The sequence below is a fragment of the Diadema setosum genome, chromosome 20 (genome assembly GCF_964275005.1).
Source record: "Diadema setosum chromosome 20, eeDiaSeto1, whole genome shotgun sequence".
NCBI lineage: Eukaryota > Metazoa > Echinodermata > Echinoidea > Diadematoida > Diadematidae > Diadema > Diadema setosum.
In genome coordinates this window covers 29,508,218-29,524,591 of record NC_092704.1, presented here as the reverse complement: position 1 = coordinate 29,524,591, position 16,374 = coordinate 29,508,218, and the positions used below count along the sequence as shown (strand labels likewise).

Genomic DNA, 16,374 nt, shown 5'->3' with positions numbered 1-16,374 from the left:
CTAAAAGTGTTCAGATGAAGAGATTTCACAAAGAGAACACGAGTTAAAATGGGCATCAGTTATTGTTCCGATTTCTCTCCCTGCCGGCAATAATTTATTTAATAAGTCTTTGGACTGGGAAAGTACACATATATATTTATTTGGCGAATCAGCGGAGAGTTGTCGTAAGTTCGCTATTTTGTGTTTTAGCTGTTATAAAATATCTCACATTATATATATATATATATATATATATATATATATATATATATATATATATATACTGAGTATATCCATAATTATATATATATACATATCGTACTTTGTGTCTACACTTTTCGAACGCCATTGTGCGTCATGCCAATCACCACTTCATGAAATGTGGCGCGTGTATATCGCCGATCAGAGTCTTGCTCAGCTCATCAGTATTGCGCAATTCTAAAGCCCTCGCCGCCGCACGCTCTATGCCTTTTGTCTTCAATGGGGTCAAGAGCAATGCTCATTAGCATCTTATGCTCTACAACGGAAGCGGAGCCTCGATCGGGCTAACCTTTTGTCAAGGCCCTCTCGCTGTATGGTGAAGAAAGCCCAAATGTAGCTGAGTGGGGTTGCGCGCTGGCGCGGTCGGCTGGGCTCGCTTCGCTTGCCCATTACAGCGAGAGGGCCTTGACAAAAGGCTACGATCGGGCAAGAACAATAGGTGCAAAGCGCACCGTAAAGTTGATGGTTGGAAAAAAAAAATGTCTCAAAGCAACCGTGATTTGGGACACTTTGCTAATTTTTCACACTGAAATTTTCCGAACAGATAAATAAAACACCAAGGAATCATTATCCGTCATAAAATAACTTCCTATTATTTTGACCCCCCCTTCATTTGGCTCATTACAGGAAAACTCCACGTGCGACATAGTACTCATTTTGAGAGAGCGCCATGTGCACCGAATAGACGTCACCTACTAGGTTGCAGCGTGAAAAGCTTAAACTTCTTTAGACGAGTATGGGATCATTTTCTTTCTTTCTTTCGTTCTTTCTCTACATATGTAAAATAACAGAGAATGTGCGGAATCAAACACAAAATCCTTACGTTTTGTTTTCCGTTACCCGACTATTGCAATAATGTCGAAAGATAACTTTTCAACGAGAAATGACAGTGTTTGAGACAGAAAAAACAACACAAAAAACGGGAAATAAAGATTTGTTGGATTTTTTTTTCATCACTGGGTAATACTGTTCCGTAGAATCTTTGGTTAGAGGGATTTAGCATTGCATGCTGGCCAACGCGGCTCTAGCTGAAAGTCAGGGATCGCGGTGATCGAACAGCAATTACTCGTTTACCTTCCTGTATATCAAAACATCCTTTGAACTACTGCGTATTGAAAGTAACTTGTAAAGGATGGAGAAAAAGACAGTTTGTTTTGAACAAAACAAGCACAAGTGTGATGATGGCACAATACCAATATACACACCGTCTCGAATAAAGAGAATCAGGCGCTAGTGTGGGGCCTATTTTCATACCCATGGGGACTTATCAAATTAAACAATGTACCAACTTGCACCAAAATAACAAGAACGCTAAATATAGAATTTCCGATCACCTTCGTAAATTTGAACCGAACCCGTTATCGCGAATTACGGCAAATTGCATGGAATCGATCAAAACAACTCGTGACTAGCTGTTCGATCTGAAATTGAAATTAGCCTCCTACACTCTTAAAAAGAAAAGGGTAAATCAACATTTAAAAGGGCTGAGGAGTGACAGCGTTTTTAAGGTAATGTTGCATTCACCCTATATAAAAATCCAGCTGAATCCAACGTTAGATGTGCTAGATACAGCTAGAAAAAGGGTGAATACAACATTTTGAAAACGCTGTCACTCCTCGCCCCTTTTAAAACGCTGTTTTATACCCTTTTCTTTTTAAGAGCGTAATGCTACGTATTTTGGTTGAGCAACCGCCTCGACAGACCAACGGACATTATGCGCAATATGTAATCATACAGCCAACCTCACTTTCAGATTGTGTACGTGGCGGTCGTCGCAAAGCGAATAACTTTGGAGCTGTATTTGTTTATTTATTATCTATCTTTTTATGGCATTCAGTTACATATATAAACCATCCATTCAATCCTAGATTTGAACTACTTTCTCGATGTTTTCCTCTCTATCTGTCTTTCGGTGTATGCAATGCTGAATTTCGTGTAGGATATTATTTTCTGCTATTACTTTTCGAACAAGAATCCGCCTTAGGGCTGGGTTCCACTGCCGATCAAATCTGCTTGTTATGATCTATAGTCCGACAGAGTGTTAAAAAATATCGTGTATAGGAGGAAGCCAAAACCAATGTCGATCAAGGGAGATCGATCACATCCAGATCGATTCCGATCGCGTCCTTGTCGAGAGAGATTTGATTGGCAGTGGAAATCCATCGTTTCCATACTTGACTATTAAAAGTCGTCATGTATAGTGGCTATTACAGGGCCTACAGTTCGGGACCTGGAGTCAAACTTTCGTTTTATAGGCCTATACTGATGGTGTTACGCGTGCATTGATACATAATAAAAGCATTTCCTTCCTTTGTACGTTAGCGTGGGGACGATTAGTGAAGTTCACCACGATAATAATGAAAGGCTTGACCGTCAAAAGAAAGATGACCCTTTCCCAGGAACAATGAAAGCAGTGACCAGCTGTCTTGAAAGACACCATCCTGGCGGAACAATACAAGAAGAATCGAATAAGACACGCTGATTCAACACCACACACAACGAGACATGTTTTAGACACAGCTCGCAGAGGGTGCGCTCGCTTGTGAGTTGGGGTATCCCTCTTGCCAACTAGCTAAGAAATCATGTAAGCCATTTTAATAGTGTAAAATTTGTATGAATTTTACATACTAATTTTGGTGCAAACACCACACATCACGGACAGCTTCTTAGTGTAACTGATTAGGCCTATGATAACACAAGCAGTTGTATGGGCATAGTATTCGCGCTGTTACGTCACTGATAGGTAATCACGGGACGGAGACACTGATTTGGTCTATCAACAAACATCAATAAGAAAAGCTATCTTTTTCGATTCTCTTATTAGATAGAATGATGTGGAATCGGGTTCTTTAGTGTGATCACTGTAAAGGTAACATGCCTAACTAAGACTTGACTCATTTCAAAAGAGCGCGTACCCTATTATGTGATCCCCAAAATTCATAAAGAAAGGGGGAATGGAGTAGGGGATATAATAGGCTTTACCAAACATGCCAAATGGAGCAGCATCGCGCTGTCGACGATGCTTTTAACACATGTCCGAAATCATTAATTTTCCTTCAAAATATATGCAGCTGAGAGTGATCAATTTCACTAACATAAAAGTCTTAATCTCATTTCGTTCTGTCCCTTCTTTTTCATTAATAGAAACCATAATGATGAACGAGGATTCAAATCCTTAGGTTGTGGCATTTCTATTGCGTTTGACGGTAAAATTGCGGTATTGTGAAGGTTTCCAATTGGTGGGACATATAATTCGCTGTAATTTAGATCAGCTGTAGAACGCGGGCATCCAATATTGATCATTATTTTAAGAAATATTTGTGAAAGATCGTGAAGATATCTTACGATACTCAAATTTACATAATCATACTACCAAATACCCAACGTCGAAGAGCTCTGCAAACTTCATAGTTGTGTTGATGATATTAAGCGATGGTCTCGCGATAATCATTTGAAATTGAAATTGAATTCTGTTAAATCAGAATTGTCAGGCGGGCTAGTTTTCTCACAAAAATTTATCTCCCAGTCCGTCAGAGATCTAGGAGTTATGGTAGATAAGCATCTGAACTATAAAAAAAAAAAAAAAACAACCGAACAAATAGAGTAACACACACATCAAGAACTCATGTCGTTCTGCTGCTTCAGGGGTATTTGTAAAAAATAAATTATTAATATCCGTAAGTTATCGGAGCAGTCTTCCACCGAACGTCTAATTCACGCATTTGTTACTTCTCATCTTGACTACTGCAATTTCCTTCTTGTTGGTCTCCCTGCTTCGAGTATTGCACCAAATTCAAAATTCAAAAGACAGCTGCAAGGCTTGTAACCCTGACAAAAACATCTGTCCAAATTACTCCAGTTATCCAATCCCTCCACTGGCTCCCCATACATCAACTATCACCTTTAAAATTGTCCTTATTGTTTACAATATAAATATTATGGATTAATCCTACCTCCCTTCCGCTCCTCCACTTCAGCCTGTTCTCTCTCTTCTCTCCAATTATCACGTGGTCCCGCACATACCCGCTATGGTAATATAGGACCTTTTCTGTATTTCCCCACCCCTTTGGAATAAACTCCCTCTCTATATTCGTATAGCTGAAAGTGTTGATAAATTATGTTCAAATCATTGTTGAAAACTTGTCTGCTTACTCAATCCTAATTTTGTTGTTGTTGTTGTTGTTGCTGTTATGTACATAATGCTGTATCTTAATTATACCTCAATATTTTTAATGTATATATCGGGCATCCTTTCTGTTTATAAGATTATTGGTGCTATTCGTTATTCCCAGGTTCGCTATTCCGAAGGGTCATTAATCTGAAACACACAAATTTCCTATACCGAGGTTCGTTAATCCGAAAATGAAAAAGGGTTCGTTAATCCGAACATTGTGGCGTTATTCCGACGGTTCGTTATTCCGGAGATTCGTTAATTCGAAAATGAAATTCGGAATAACGAAGCTTCGGAAAAACGAATCTTCGGACTAAAGAGTCTTGTGAATAACGAATCTTCGGACTAAAGAGTCTTGTGAATAACGAACCTTCGGAATAACGAGCTGTTACCAAGATTATTGGACATTGGCAGGCTATTATGTGCGATGCGTTGTAATGTGCTGGATTGTAAGCAAGAGTAAATATGTTAATTTTTCTTAATTGAACGACTTCACGTACATTAAAGTGTAGAGAGTTATATATGCCTACGCATGATCATCTTGATCTCAGTGGCCTCAAAATATAATTTAGAAGACATCCCAGTGCATCTGTACCAAATCTGTTAATCCAAAAATTACACGAAGGTTCGTCATTCAAAAAGGCGAATTATCTATTTATGCCGAAAAATAAACGTATGGCTCATCCTGCATGATTTAGAAAATGAAATAAAGTCTCATCCACAGTTACAAAATAAGGAGATGTAGTTGAAAAATAAACAAAATGACCGGATTTCACAGCACACTCACCCGAAAGAGGAATACGTATCACACACGAAACCGCTTTCATCAATATTGGAGCATTGTACTATGCATGGTGAATGTATGCTTTGCGTGAATCCAGTTTCCGAACACAAAAGCTATACTCTTGATAGCTTAGTCAGGGGAGCACAATTGACTGAAAAAAAAAAATCATATCAATGAGATACTTCAACAGACTAAATAGAGAAACCACAGGCCTGCTTCTTAAAGAGTTAGTATTGATATTATACGCCCGATTTATTTAGTGCTCCACTGTGAATCGAGCGTAAAATACAGTTTTGGTTATTGCTGAAAGCAAAACAGAAGAACACTTCGAATCGCAGCGTTTATTATTATATAATTATGCTTTACTTTAATGTAGCTTGTAGATACATGTATAGTACTTCCCGTGTCCGAGGCACTCGGATAGAGGTCATGAACTTCATGTCCAGTGTTATCATTTTTAGTATGTCGGTGTAGTTCATTCTTTTAATGCTAGATTTCATCAGCCCCACCCCCCCCCCCCCCATGCTGACTATGATATCAATACCCACCTTCACATGTGCAAAATAGCGCGTTATTGAACATGCTCCAATACTCGAGGTTTTTTCCAACTTCTCAGACAAAAGAGCGTACACGCGAGGATTGTACACTTTTTGGTTCAGACGCTCCAGCCACCCTCGGAAACTTGAGTTTTTTTTTTTTTTTTTTTTTTTTTTTGCAACCGTTCACACGTACAGAAAATAACCCGCTAATTGCCAATCGTTGAAACTATTGTTTCCGTGCCTCACAGTGGTGTGGAGAGCACGCTGTTGTTAATGATGGGAATAAAAGAACTCAATGAAGTTTCTAAACCCGACCGTTCAAGTACTGCCGGGGCAAATACCGCGCTCGTTCAGAAATATCAGCAAGATTTCTGAGGTTATGCATCGCGCTACTGGTTCGCACTAATTTTCTGTTGTGTGTGTGTGTGTGTGTGTGTGTGTGTGTGTGTGTGTGTGTGTGTCCACATGTGCAAAAGACTGGAGTTTGCTAAAGGGTAACAAAAATTGAGTTCTGTAATTAATTTGTGTACGTGTGAACCCCCTATTACAGGTATGTTGTAAGACTTTTGTTGGACTTTCCTACAAAAAGAGGTTTGATTCTAGCCTGCTCGCTTGCTGTGTTCTATCATTTACTTTGCAGTAACGTGTCTGTTTGTATTGCTGGTATGCCATACGGAATATTGTACCATGAATCCACCTTCCTGGGGACCGTTTCATGAAACTTTATGTCAGTGATTTACACTGACAACTGTTAAAAGCTACTGAAATCCTTGCGTCTGATTGGCTGATAGCAAATTTGTCGGTGAAAACCTCCGACGAACTCGTTGATGAAACCCCCCCCCCCCCCCCCCGGTTGATCTACTTTGCGATTCGTTTGCTTTGTATACGCCCTTGAACGGGTGGCGGTTTTTTCCTCTCTCTCTCTCTCTCTCTCTCTCTCTCTCTCATGTCAAAAAAATAATGATAATATAAAAAAGGTCCCGAATGCCGAAGAAAATATCGCTTTCCTAGATGCCGCTGCAACAAGCCGAAGTTTATAGTGTAAGAGCTATACCTACCCAATTACACAACAGTAGGCTTACATAATATCATGGCAACATTATTGAAACTTCTTTCGATCTCACACTCATAAAATCTGCGTACCACTGCGTGTGAAAATTAGAATGAACATAACGGACATATCAACTGAGAAGTTCCTCTAGATACTGTCTTCTTCCCGACTTGGCGATCATCATACAGTAAAAGACGTGACTTTATTTGTATCGAATGTAAACTGTTTACTGTAAACGAAAAACACTATACGGAGTGCCTCCTCCGTTTATTGTCTTTGCCGTAACCATGGAGCTACTACGAAACCAAACAAGAAGCACGCATGGACGGCGCGTTTCATTGAACTTGATAACCACGTGTTTCGCACTTCGGCACATATTGCACTGCGCGAAACGTAGCGATTACCGTACTTGTGGCGGACTTACTGACTTTGGTCAAGGAATGAAAATGGAATACATTAAGAAAAATATTATGATATTGAAATACCGACATCATGAAAATGTTTGGAAACAACGAATGATGGTGGAGTATAGAAATGAAAATGCCAAACAAAGATTTTCATTCGCTCATAGGGAAGCTCTCTAGAAGAGATGAAAGCATCTCCCCTCGTATGGCAGTATAAGTTTCCCCAACAAGCTGAGGTTAGTGAGGTATACACCAGGGCTCGACACTAACGGTGGCTCGGTGGACCGGGGCCACCAAAAACGCACGTCGGGCCACCAAAAAAAGTCGGATGTTTGCCTTTACTTTTGGAAATGGACAGCGGTAACAGTCGACTCCGTATAAGATGCTAAAATAAATGTCAGATGTTGTTTTTATTTTTGGAAATGAATAACGGTAATATTCGACTCCGTACGGTACTAAAATAAATGTCGGATGTTTGCTTATACCAAGGATGCTTATACTTTTGGATTTGAATAACGGTAAGATTCAGCTCCGTACGGTGCTAAAATTAATGTCAGAAATTCGATTTTGCGTTCGGAAATGAATAACAGTAATATTCGACTCCGTACGGTGATTAAATAAATATCGCATGTTTGCTTTGACGTTCGGAAATGACTACTAATGATATACAACTCCGTACGATGATCTAAATGCCGGATATTTGCTTATGCGTTCGAAAGTAAATAGCAATAACATTCAGCTCTGAAAGATGTTAATATAAGTGTCGGAAATTTGCTTTGACGTTCGGAAATGAATAACAATGATATTCAACTCCGTACGATGATGAAATAAATGCTGGATGTTTTCTTTCAAGCTCTGGACTTGTAAACAGATAATAATGTACGTTCATCACTTTTTTTTTTCATGATTCATTCAAGAATTTCGGGAGTCTGACAGCCATCGGATCTCGTTACGATGTTTTTGTATTGTCTACAGACAAGTATGGCAAACATAAGAACAAGGCTTCATAGAAGATGAATTACCCTGGTGGCAATCATTGAACGACAATTTCAATTCAATGGGCAATCGTCGGGACCACTCGCGATGTTAGAAAAAATAAACACCTCAGCATCGAGCAATTTCTATTATTGAATGAGCAATCGTCGGGACGATGTGCGACGTTTCAAACTCATACCAAACGGTGATTTAAGTTCAATGGGCAAGCCTAGGGACGATGCGCGACGCTTTAACAATTACTAAACGCGTCTCTGACCAGTGATTCAAGTTGAATGGACAATCGTCGGGACGATAAGTGCGACGTTTGAACAATTATGGATTAACAAACTCGCCGCGGAACGGTGATTAAAATTCAATGGTCAATTGTCGGGACGATGAGCGACGCGAAACCATCACCAAAACCTTTACAAAACGGTTAGTCAAGTTGAATACGCAGTCGCCGGGGACGATGTGCGACGTTTGAACAATCACTGAAACGCTTCGCCGATCGACAAAAGACCTCCTTAATTGATTTGTCGCGACGAAAAGAGACGACTTCGTTCCGACTCGTCGGAACCATCTTTTGTTGATATCTATAATGAGCCAAAAATAGCGCAGTAATGAGCACATGAGGCCCAAAATTTGGATCGTCGGGGACGATTGGCGACGATCTTTTGTCTCATATCGTCGCGACGAAGATATCTCCCTAACACAGTTTTTCTCTTGTGCCTTAGTGCAACGAAAACTGGATGTACAACAATAACATTTACTTTTGTAGCTCAAAATCCATGACAATAAAGAACTTTTTTTTCAAGTTTGAATTGTACGGCTGTAATTACTCATCGCTACTTAACTCTGTTTTGCTACTATCATTATCATTGTATTATCGTAATCTTGTTCATGATTAATGTTATCATTATCTTTGCTTCGCATGCCACGCTTTTGTTGACACACAAAATCGTGTTTGTAGACTGAACAGTTTGATTTACGCATTACATGTCATGACATTACGATGGCTTGTGTACACAGAAACAGACAAGCATTAAAGCACACATACACAAATGCATAATGTACACCAATGCACAAAATTTAATAAGGTTCGTCGAGAGGTCCTATTTACCTTTAGGAGTAGTGATTTCCAAAATGTTCAAGATATCACATTTGATGCATATGTGTAGGTTGTTGTGTCACAAAACATCCTACCATATAAAATTATCGCAATTAAGCCTAGAATATAAGGAGGGTGTTTTTCTCAATAAACCGTAACTGTAGACGGCTTAGTCTGGAAACATTATTATTATAACTATTGTTCACATTTTGTGTATGTAACAACACTTAACATCGATTATATGGATTAAAATCTTTACATTGGTTGTTTCTATCCCTGACTCACATTCTATAACTATTTTACAGCACTAATGGTGGGTTTTTGTTTCATCTGCATTATGGTAAATTATGCCTTCAAAGCTAAAACATAGTACTTGCAAGGACTCAAAATCCATCTCCCATCATTTGGAATTTACTTGCAATGTAAAAAAAGTTCTATCAAGGAACTTGTCTGGCAGACGCGATTTGCCGTGATAATGAGTTATTTTGTAGTATTTTCAGAAATAATAGTAAAAGTCGGTATACCGACTTTCATTGCTGAAGCGCCCTCCCCGCTCAGTTGTGGATAAGTAGAAGGCTGCTAAAGTACGTGATGATCGAATCATTATTCACTCTCGCGCGCAGTGGATACTGCTATGGGACGATGTATTGTAATCGATGTAATCGAATATAAAATATGACGCACACGCAGTAAACACGATCGGATAAGCTCTGAGATTGTAATACTTCCGGCGAAGCTTTTTGGTTGATATTTCGTATTTTGTCGTTACTCACCTGGTGTTACATTACAGCGTTATATCGTACATTTCTTATGCATTTATGTACATTTTAGAGCAAAAATCGACAAATTCTGCAGCCATACGGGAACTTTGTTTTCACTTTAAATCCCTGATAGATTGTAAGGAAGGTACCAGGTTCCCGTAATCAATATTAATTGGTATAAGTCAGTAGTCTAAAAGCAGTGGCTGTCAGTCGGATCGACAGTCGCACGGTCAAAATGATTAAAACATTTAGAAAACACATACACACACGCGCGCGCGCGCGCACACGTACACACGCACACACACTCAACTATTACAGTGATCTCACCCGGGATCGCCAGTGACATCCGTACTGCAGTCCTTATTGGCATGTTGGGTACGGTCTTCACGTGGCAGTATTCGGCGCTCATCAGAGAGAGGTTCGTCACAACTATACACAGCTCTATGTTCTTCGCTTTGTACAAATCACGGAACGTGGCGTCCGCATCGCCAAGCATCTCCTCCAGTCGGTCGCCGAACCATTCGAACAGCGCCCTCGCTGGATGCCAGCCGAAGTGGCGTAGAAGGTTCGGCAAAAGACTACAGGAACCACACTGCGCATCTGGCAGACAAGAATAGCAATACAATACTGTCAGCCTTGAGAAAAATAATTGCGTCGTGTATAAGAACATCCCTATAGAGAGCGCGAGGGGCATATCAGTGAGTCTGAGGCACACGAATACCAAATGAAAATTTTACCCCGAAAGCACAGCTCATCTAACGAATCCTATACTCGAGAAACGGGGCTTTTACTCTGATTGTAGTTAAACAACAGGTCATAATATTATGTTTATCCGCCAGCGGAGCGACCTAAAATAAATGTCCTCATATCTGGTCACACAACTATAAATTATAAATTGTTGTTATTGTTATTATTATTATTATTATTATTATTACTGTTATTACCATTATTGTTATTATTATTGTTATTATTATTATTATTATGTTATTATCATCATTATTATTATTATCATTATTACTATTATTATTATAATCATCATCATCATCATCATAATCGTCATTATTATAATGATGATGATGATTATCATTATTATTATTATTATTATCATCATTATTATTATTATCATTATTACTATTATTATTATAATCATCATCATCATCATAATCGTCATTATTATAATGATAGTAATAATAATGCTCTTCTTTATCGGGGGTAGCCTTTACAATGTTGCCATTATAGCACTGCTCTACCAGAGCCCCTGCCAGTATTATTATACCCTAGCGTTGTCCGATACTCATTCATACACCTGGGTCGAAAGAGACCTGTTGGACGTTATTTTTGCCCAAGGATGTACAGGCACTTGACGGGATTCGAAATAGGGGCCTCTATTGAAACACATGAGTGCTACCCACCATGTCACAGTGCCCCCCCCCCCCCTCCCCCCCCCCCCCCCCAGGTGGTGTGTGCATGAGTATGAACATTGTAACTTCGCAGTTGGATGCTTTCATTAAAATGCAATATGCATTGTAGTCATACTGTGTCATTTCGACTTAATCTTTCCCGCCCTACCAGTTTAAATTCACCGTCAATGATAATGGATACAAAATGAGACACAAACATGAATAACTAGGCATTACCTAAAGACAGAACGGCCTTTCCGGTGGGTTTGAGATATTTGGGAGTGTTTTGTATACAAAACTCGAAGCCTACATGTACAAGTAGCTAACATGTGCTGGATATGAAGAGGTAGAGAATATATATGTGAGACGCATACGTCAAGAGTATCCACTCATTGTTGTACTCTGCGAAAATGACTTGAGTTATTACTCACCAAGAAAAACTTTTCTCAAGTTCAGACCCAGAAACGCCTCGATCTCGTAGGAGTCGTAGCCAATCGCAAGGAGAGTTGCCCACATGGCACCCGCACTGGCTCCGCACAGCCGTCGAATGTTCTTCCAAATTCCCACCCTTTCAAACTCCTGTCAGATGAAAATAACAACTTGATCATGTTGCAAACTTTGAATTCGACCAATAGACAGCGGAGAAATATGAAAATTGCTGTTTATCTTTTTGTCTATTTTGCCATTAAACTTGCTGTGGTTTTCAATACCATGACATCGTCTGCAAAATATTTATCTAGTCCGTTTGAATCTCATTATAAGAAAAGACGGATGAAGCTCGACTGAAATTAGAATCCATTTGTCTGGTCAATCGACGACAATAGCTTATAGAAAAATAGAACATTGTAGATATCATAGAGAATATTTGGGGGTGCATGAATGGACGACTATTTATTTCGTTAAGTTTCCATACTAGTACAATGCAGAGATCTGCGAAACATCTCACTAAATAAGTGCTAAAAAGTTTATGTTATTTCTATCTAAGCATCAACCAAGCAGCACGTCAATTTACTCGGATACGATCACCAAGGGCATAATTTTGTCTCATAATTATCTCTAATAAGTTTCCACTTTGAAATAAAATTATGAATGGATAAATAGTGTTCATTTAGGAAGAAGGACAAGAAGGTAAAGACAGAGTAGAAGAAGAAGAAGAAAGCCACGAGGAGGAGGAGGAGGAGGAGGAGGAGGAGGAGGAGGAAGAGGTTGAGGAGGAGGAGGAGGAGAAGGAGGAGGAAGAAGAAAATAGGGAAATATGAGGAGAAAAGTTGCAAACTTACCCTAACAGCTCCTGCATACGCGAGGCCCTTGTTACCTCCTCCTTCGAACACGACGTTCTCGAAGGGATATTCGAAATCCTCGTACTGGATGAGCTCGATAGAGCTGTTGTCAGTATACCAGCTGGCATCGGAGACGGACGCATTCGACCTCAGCGACTTCAGCGATGGAGAAAGATTGTTCCTGAGGTCGAGGGAGCTGTTTTTTAGTTTCTCCTCCATCTTCGTCTTGTTGGTGAAATCGAAGCCCTCGTACAACTGGGGGTCGAGAGTCTTCCTTCGCTTCTTCTTCCCCTTGTCATTGTTGGTCGCGCCAGGCCGCGACGCCGAGGCGCCCTGCTTCGGCACTTCGCGGTGATCCCCGCCAGGTTTGCTGTCTGTGGTCGGGGTGCTTTCAACCTTGGAATGTTTCGAGCCCATTCCGTGGTGATTTCTAGCCTTGGTCTACCGCTGAAGGAGAAACATCCTGCTTCTTAAAATTTTGTCCGTTCTCTTATTATATGTCAGCAAGAAGAAGTTGTTACTTCTTATCTGTGTACATGAGGCAAGTCTGACGAAATGATTTGAAGGAAAACGCACAAAGATTCAAGAACGTTGTTTACACCGTACAGGCATGGGACTGAAAGCGTATCCAAGGCGCTGTCCTAGATTACATGCCGTCACAGTTAGTGGCCGCTTCTCTCCTTTATGGAGTATTGTCCCTTGGGGTTAACGGAAGAAGGGACTGTAAGAATAGCCGGGGGATCGATATATCCTCGACCGCCTCTTTTTCGGCAATACAATGAATATTCATGAAAAGGGCAGGACAGAGTCCATTGTACTCTCTCTCGAATCAATTCATGCGAAGGGGTTGTCGTAGAGAAGGCCTTTGTGTTCTAGGTAAATGAGAAGGGACTTTCGTTCCGGTGAGATAGGTAGACCTACATACAAATGGCAGGTGGATGCAGTTAAATGCAAGTTCTCATACCATCCTCATAAGATCAACTAAGTGCTGCGCCTCACTATGTTCATCACTCTTCGATATCAGAGTGGTGTCTCCTCACAGTGCGCATGTTATGATATTGCAGTCTTCTTTCAAACTGATATTGAGTGAGGAATATTATTGTACTGACATTATATAATTATGTGCAAGTCTGTAATTTAGGGTGCTTTTTAGATAGAATAACGGATGCATAATTAAATAATATGGCTTATGGAGCATCTCGATTTGTCACACAAACAGCTAGGTTTCCTTATATATATATATATATATATATATATATATATATATATATATATATAACGAAGAAATAAATAAACTAGTAATGCATTATTTCGCCAATAAGAATGAGTTTATGAGTTTATTGAGCAACTCAAATTTTCGGTGGCCTCCACCTTCTTCAGGAGTCTCGACGGAGAATGACATTGACATTGACATTCCCCGTCGAGACTCCTGAAGAAGGTGAAGGCCACCGAAAATTTGAGTAGCTCAATAAACTCATTCTTATTGGCGAAATAATGCATTACTAGTTTATTTCTTATTTCTTCGTTATATTGGAGCCAATACGTGAATTCGCAACATGTTTATATATATATATATATATATATATATATATATATATATATATATGCATATATATATGTGTGTGTGTGTGTGCGTATAAATATATGCGTGTGAGTGTGTGTGTATTCTATATCATGAAGGCGCACACATATATGTAACATATACATACACACACATACAAACAAACACACTCGCACAGTACGTTTGTATAAGAAATCCGTGTCTACGACGATAAATGACCATAATCTCGTCTTGCTGGCTAAGGTTTAATGACAAGACTTCCTCACACAGTCACCCACGACAAAGAGCCCATTCCCAAATAGAGATAAAAAGATTAAATGGGGCGGACAAACGAATAAGTGGAACAAACAGAAAAAACACTGTGTTTGTTCTTCCCTGTAAACAATAATATTAGATTGTAAATGGATCTGTTAACTTTTAACATTTAACTTGCTCTTCATGAAGAACGGAGTTATAGCAGTTTCCTAGAAAGGTGAAATAGTTCATTTGCAAACTGTTTCAGATGAAGGCACTAAGGAACGTTATACTTGTGTAGGATCTCCGTTGCCATAGCGACCAGTCTCCAAAACACCGTACATCTTTAGATCTCTTCTCTTACTCATGATCACAACGTACATTCTCTTAGTTAAAACGCCAAATTCACGTGATTCAAAGCTAAAATAGGAAGTATTTTCCTTCTTTTATTCAAATTATCAACCTGTTCATTCAAAATTACAACTTTCAGTAAGACCGTATAGAGAAAAAAAAAACGGTTTGATCTTATCAAATGGCATAATCCATATACAATAATCACACTACATGCTTGTTTGTGTTTTGCATTTTCAGAGTAATGTTATCTAGCACAAAGACTATACAAGTCATAATTATTTTTCTCTTTTAATTCTTAACTAGAAAAAGGGATCTCAAATGTTTTACCGAGCAACATTGAACAATACATACTGTTGCCCGACTGACGATGTTATACCTGGTATACATTCCACCTGTTCTGAATTGCATTGAGCCCAAGCATGCATTGTAATTGTATGGATGCAATCGATCTTTGCCATTTAATACCCCGCCTCATTTCTACTCCATTAGGCTGCTTGTAGTGATTGGGTTACTCTACACCATCGACACGGTAACTTTGGTGAGCACCTACGGCAATAAATACAACCGCTGACGTTGTTTGTTATCTAAATTGCAAAGGTATAGCAACATTTTGCTGTGTGAGGTGTATTGAAATACAGTACACGTGCGAAAAGATAGAAACCATGTATCAATAAAAAAATATCTGATCACAGTGAAGTGATAAACATGACCTGTGTACTATTTTAGCAAGTTGAATCAAGACCTAGTTTTATCAACAATCTGAACACACTCTGTTTACCGTTTCGAATGGAGAATTTGTTTTATTCACCCGTTGCTCATTGTTATAACGATGTTTATGAATATACTTTTAATATCGAAATTAGAAGTAAACATGCATGAAGAATTGACTTGTGTATAGACCTTAAAACGTTATTTTTATTGGAATTTTAAGGGCAGATGATATTTACTTAAGAATTACCATTGATTGTCATACTTTGTAATATATATATACTTATGATTGAATTTGTGATTTACTTTGTGTTATGTTTTGTTGAATGAAAGAAAAAAAATGAAAATGAAAATGAAAATGAAATAAATAAATCAAATCAAGAACCATGGGCCAAGCATGGCGTCAAGTCGTGTTCTATTACACTGTTTACCAGTGCTTCCAAGTCACGATTTGGTTCAAAACATCAATGTCCTGTTTTCTTTCCCTTTGTAATCTCCAAAATTGTTGATTTTTGTTTGTTTGTTAGTGTGCCCACAGTGTTTGTTAGTGTTAGAGGGGCCCACACACTACAAGCAGAGGGGCCCACACACTACAAGCTCTGTCTTTTTAGTGGGTCCCTCCATTTTTCGCACGGTATACATGTACTTCACTTCGATCACTTCTGTTGCTTTTTTACTATACAATGTATGATTACTATATAGGTCCTCAATTATTGTACAGTCTATTCATTTCACTATGTTCTATTTACCTTGTTCTCTGTTATCAAAAGAAGTGAAACATATGTTATGTCGAAAAATGAAATA

At 39.1% G+C, this 16,374-nt stretch overlaps 1 protein-coding gene across 1 annotated transcript in view; it reads right to left on the bottom strand.

Moving 5' to 3' along the window:
- The window catches only part of LOC140243591 (uncharacterized), a 29,075-nt gene extending 15,945 nt beyond the window's left edge, over positions 1-13,130 (bottom strand). The window contains exons 1-3 of the mRNA XM_072323257.1: positions 12,714-13,130; positions 11,865-12,012; positions 10,361-10,633 (exon numbers count right to left, since the gene is read on the bottom strand). Of these exons, the coding sequence (XP_072179358.1) occupies positions 10,361-10,633; positions 11,865-12,012; positions 12,714-13,130 (838 nt within the window). The remainder of the gene's footprint in view (positions 1-10,360; positions 10,634-11,864; positions 12,013-12,713) is intronic.
- Positions 13,131-16,374: the final 3,244 nt, after the last annotated feature.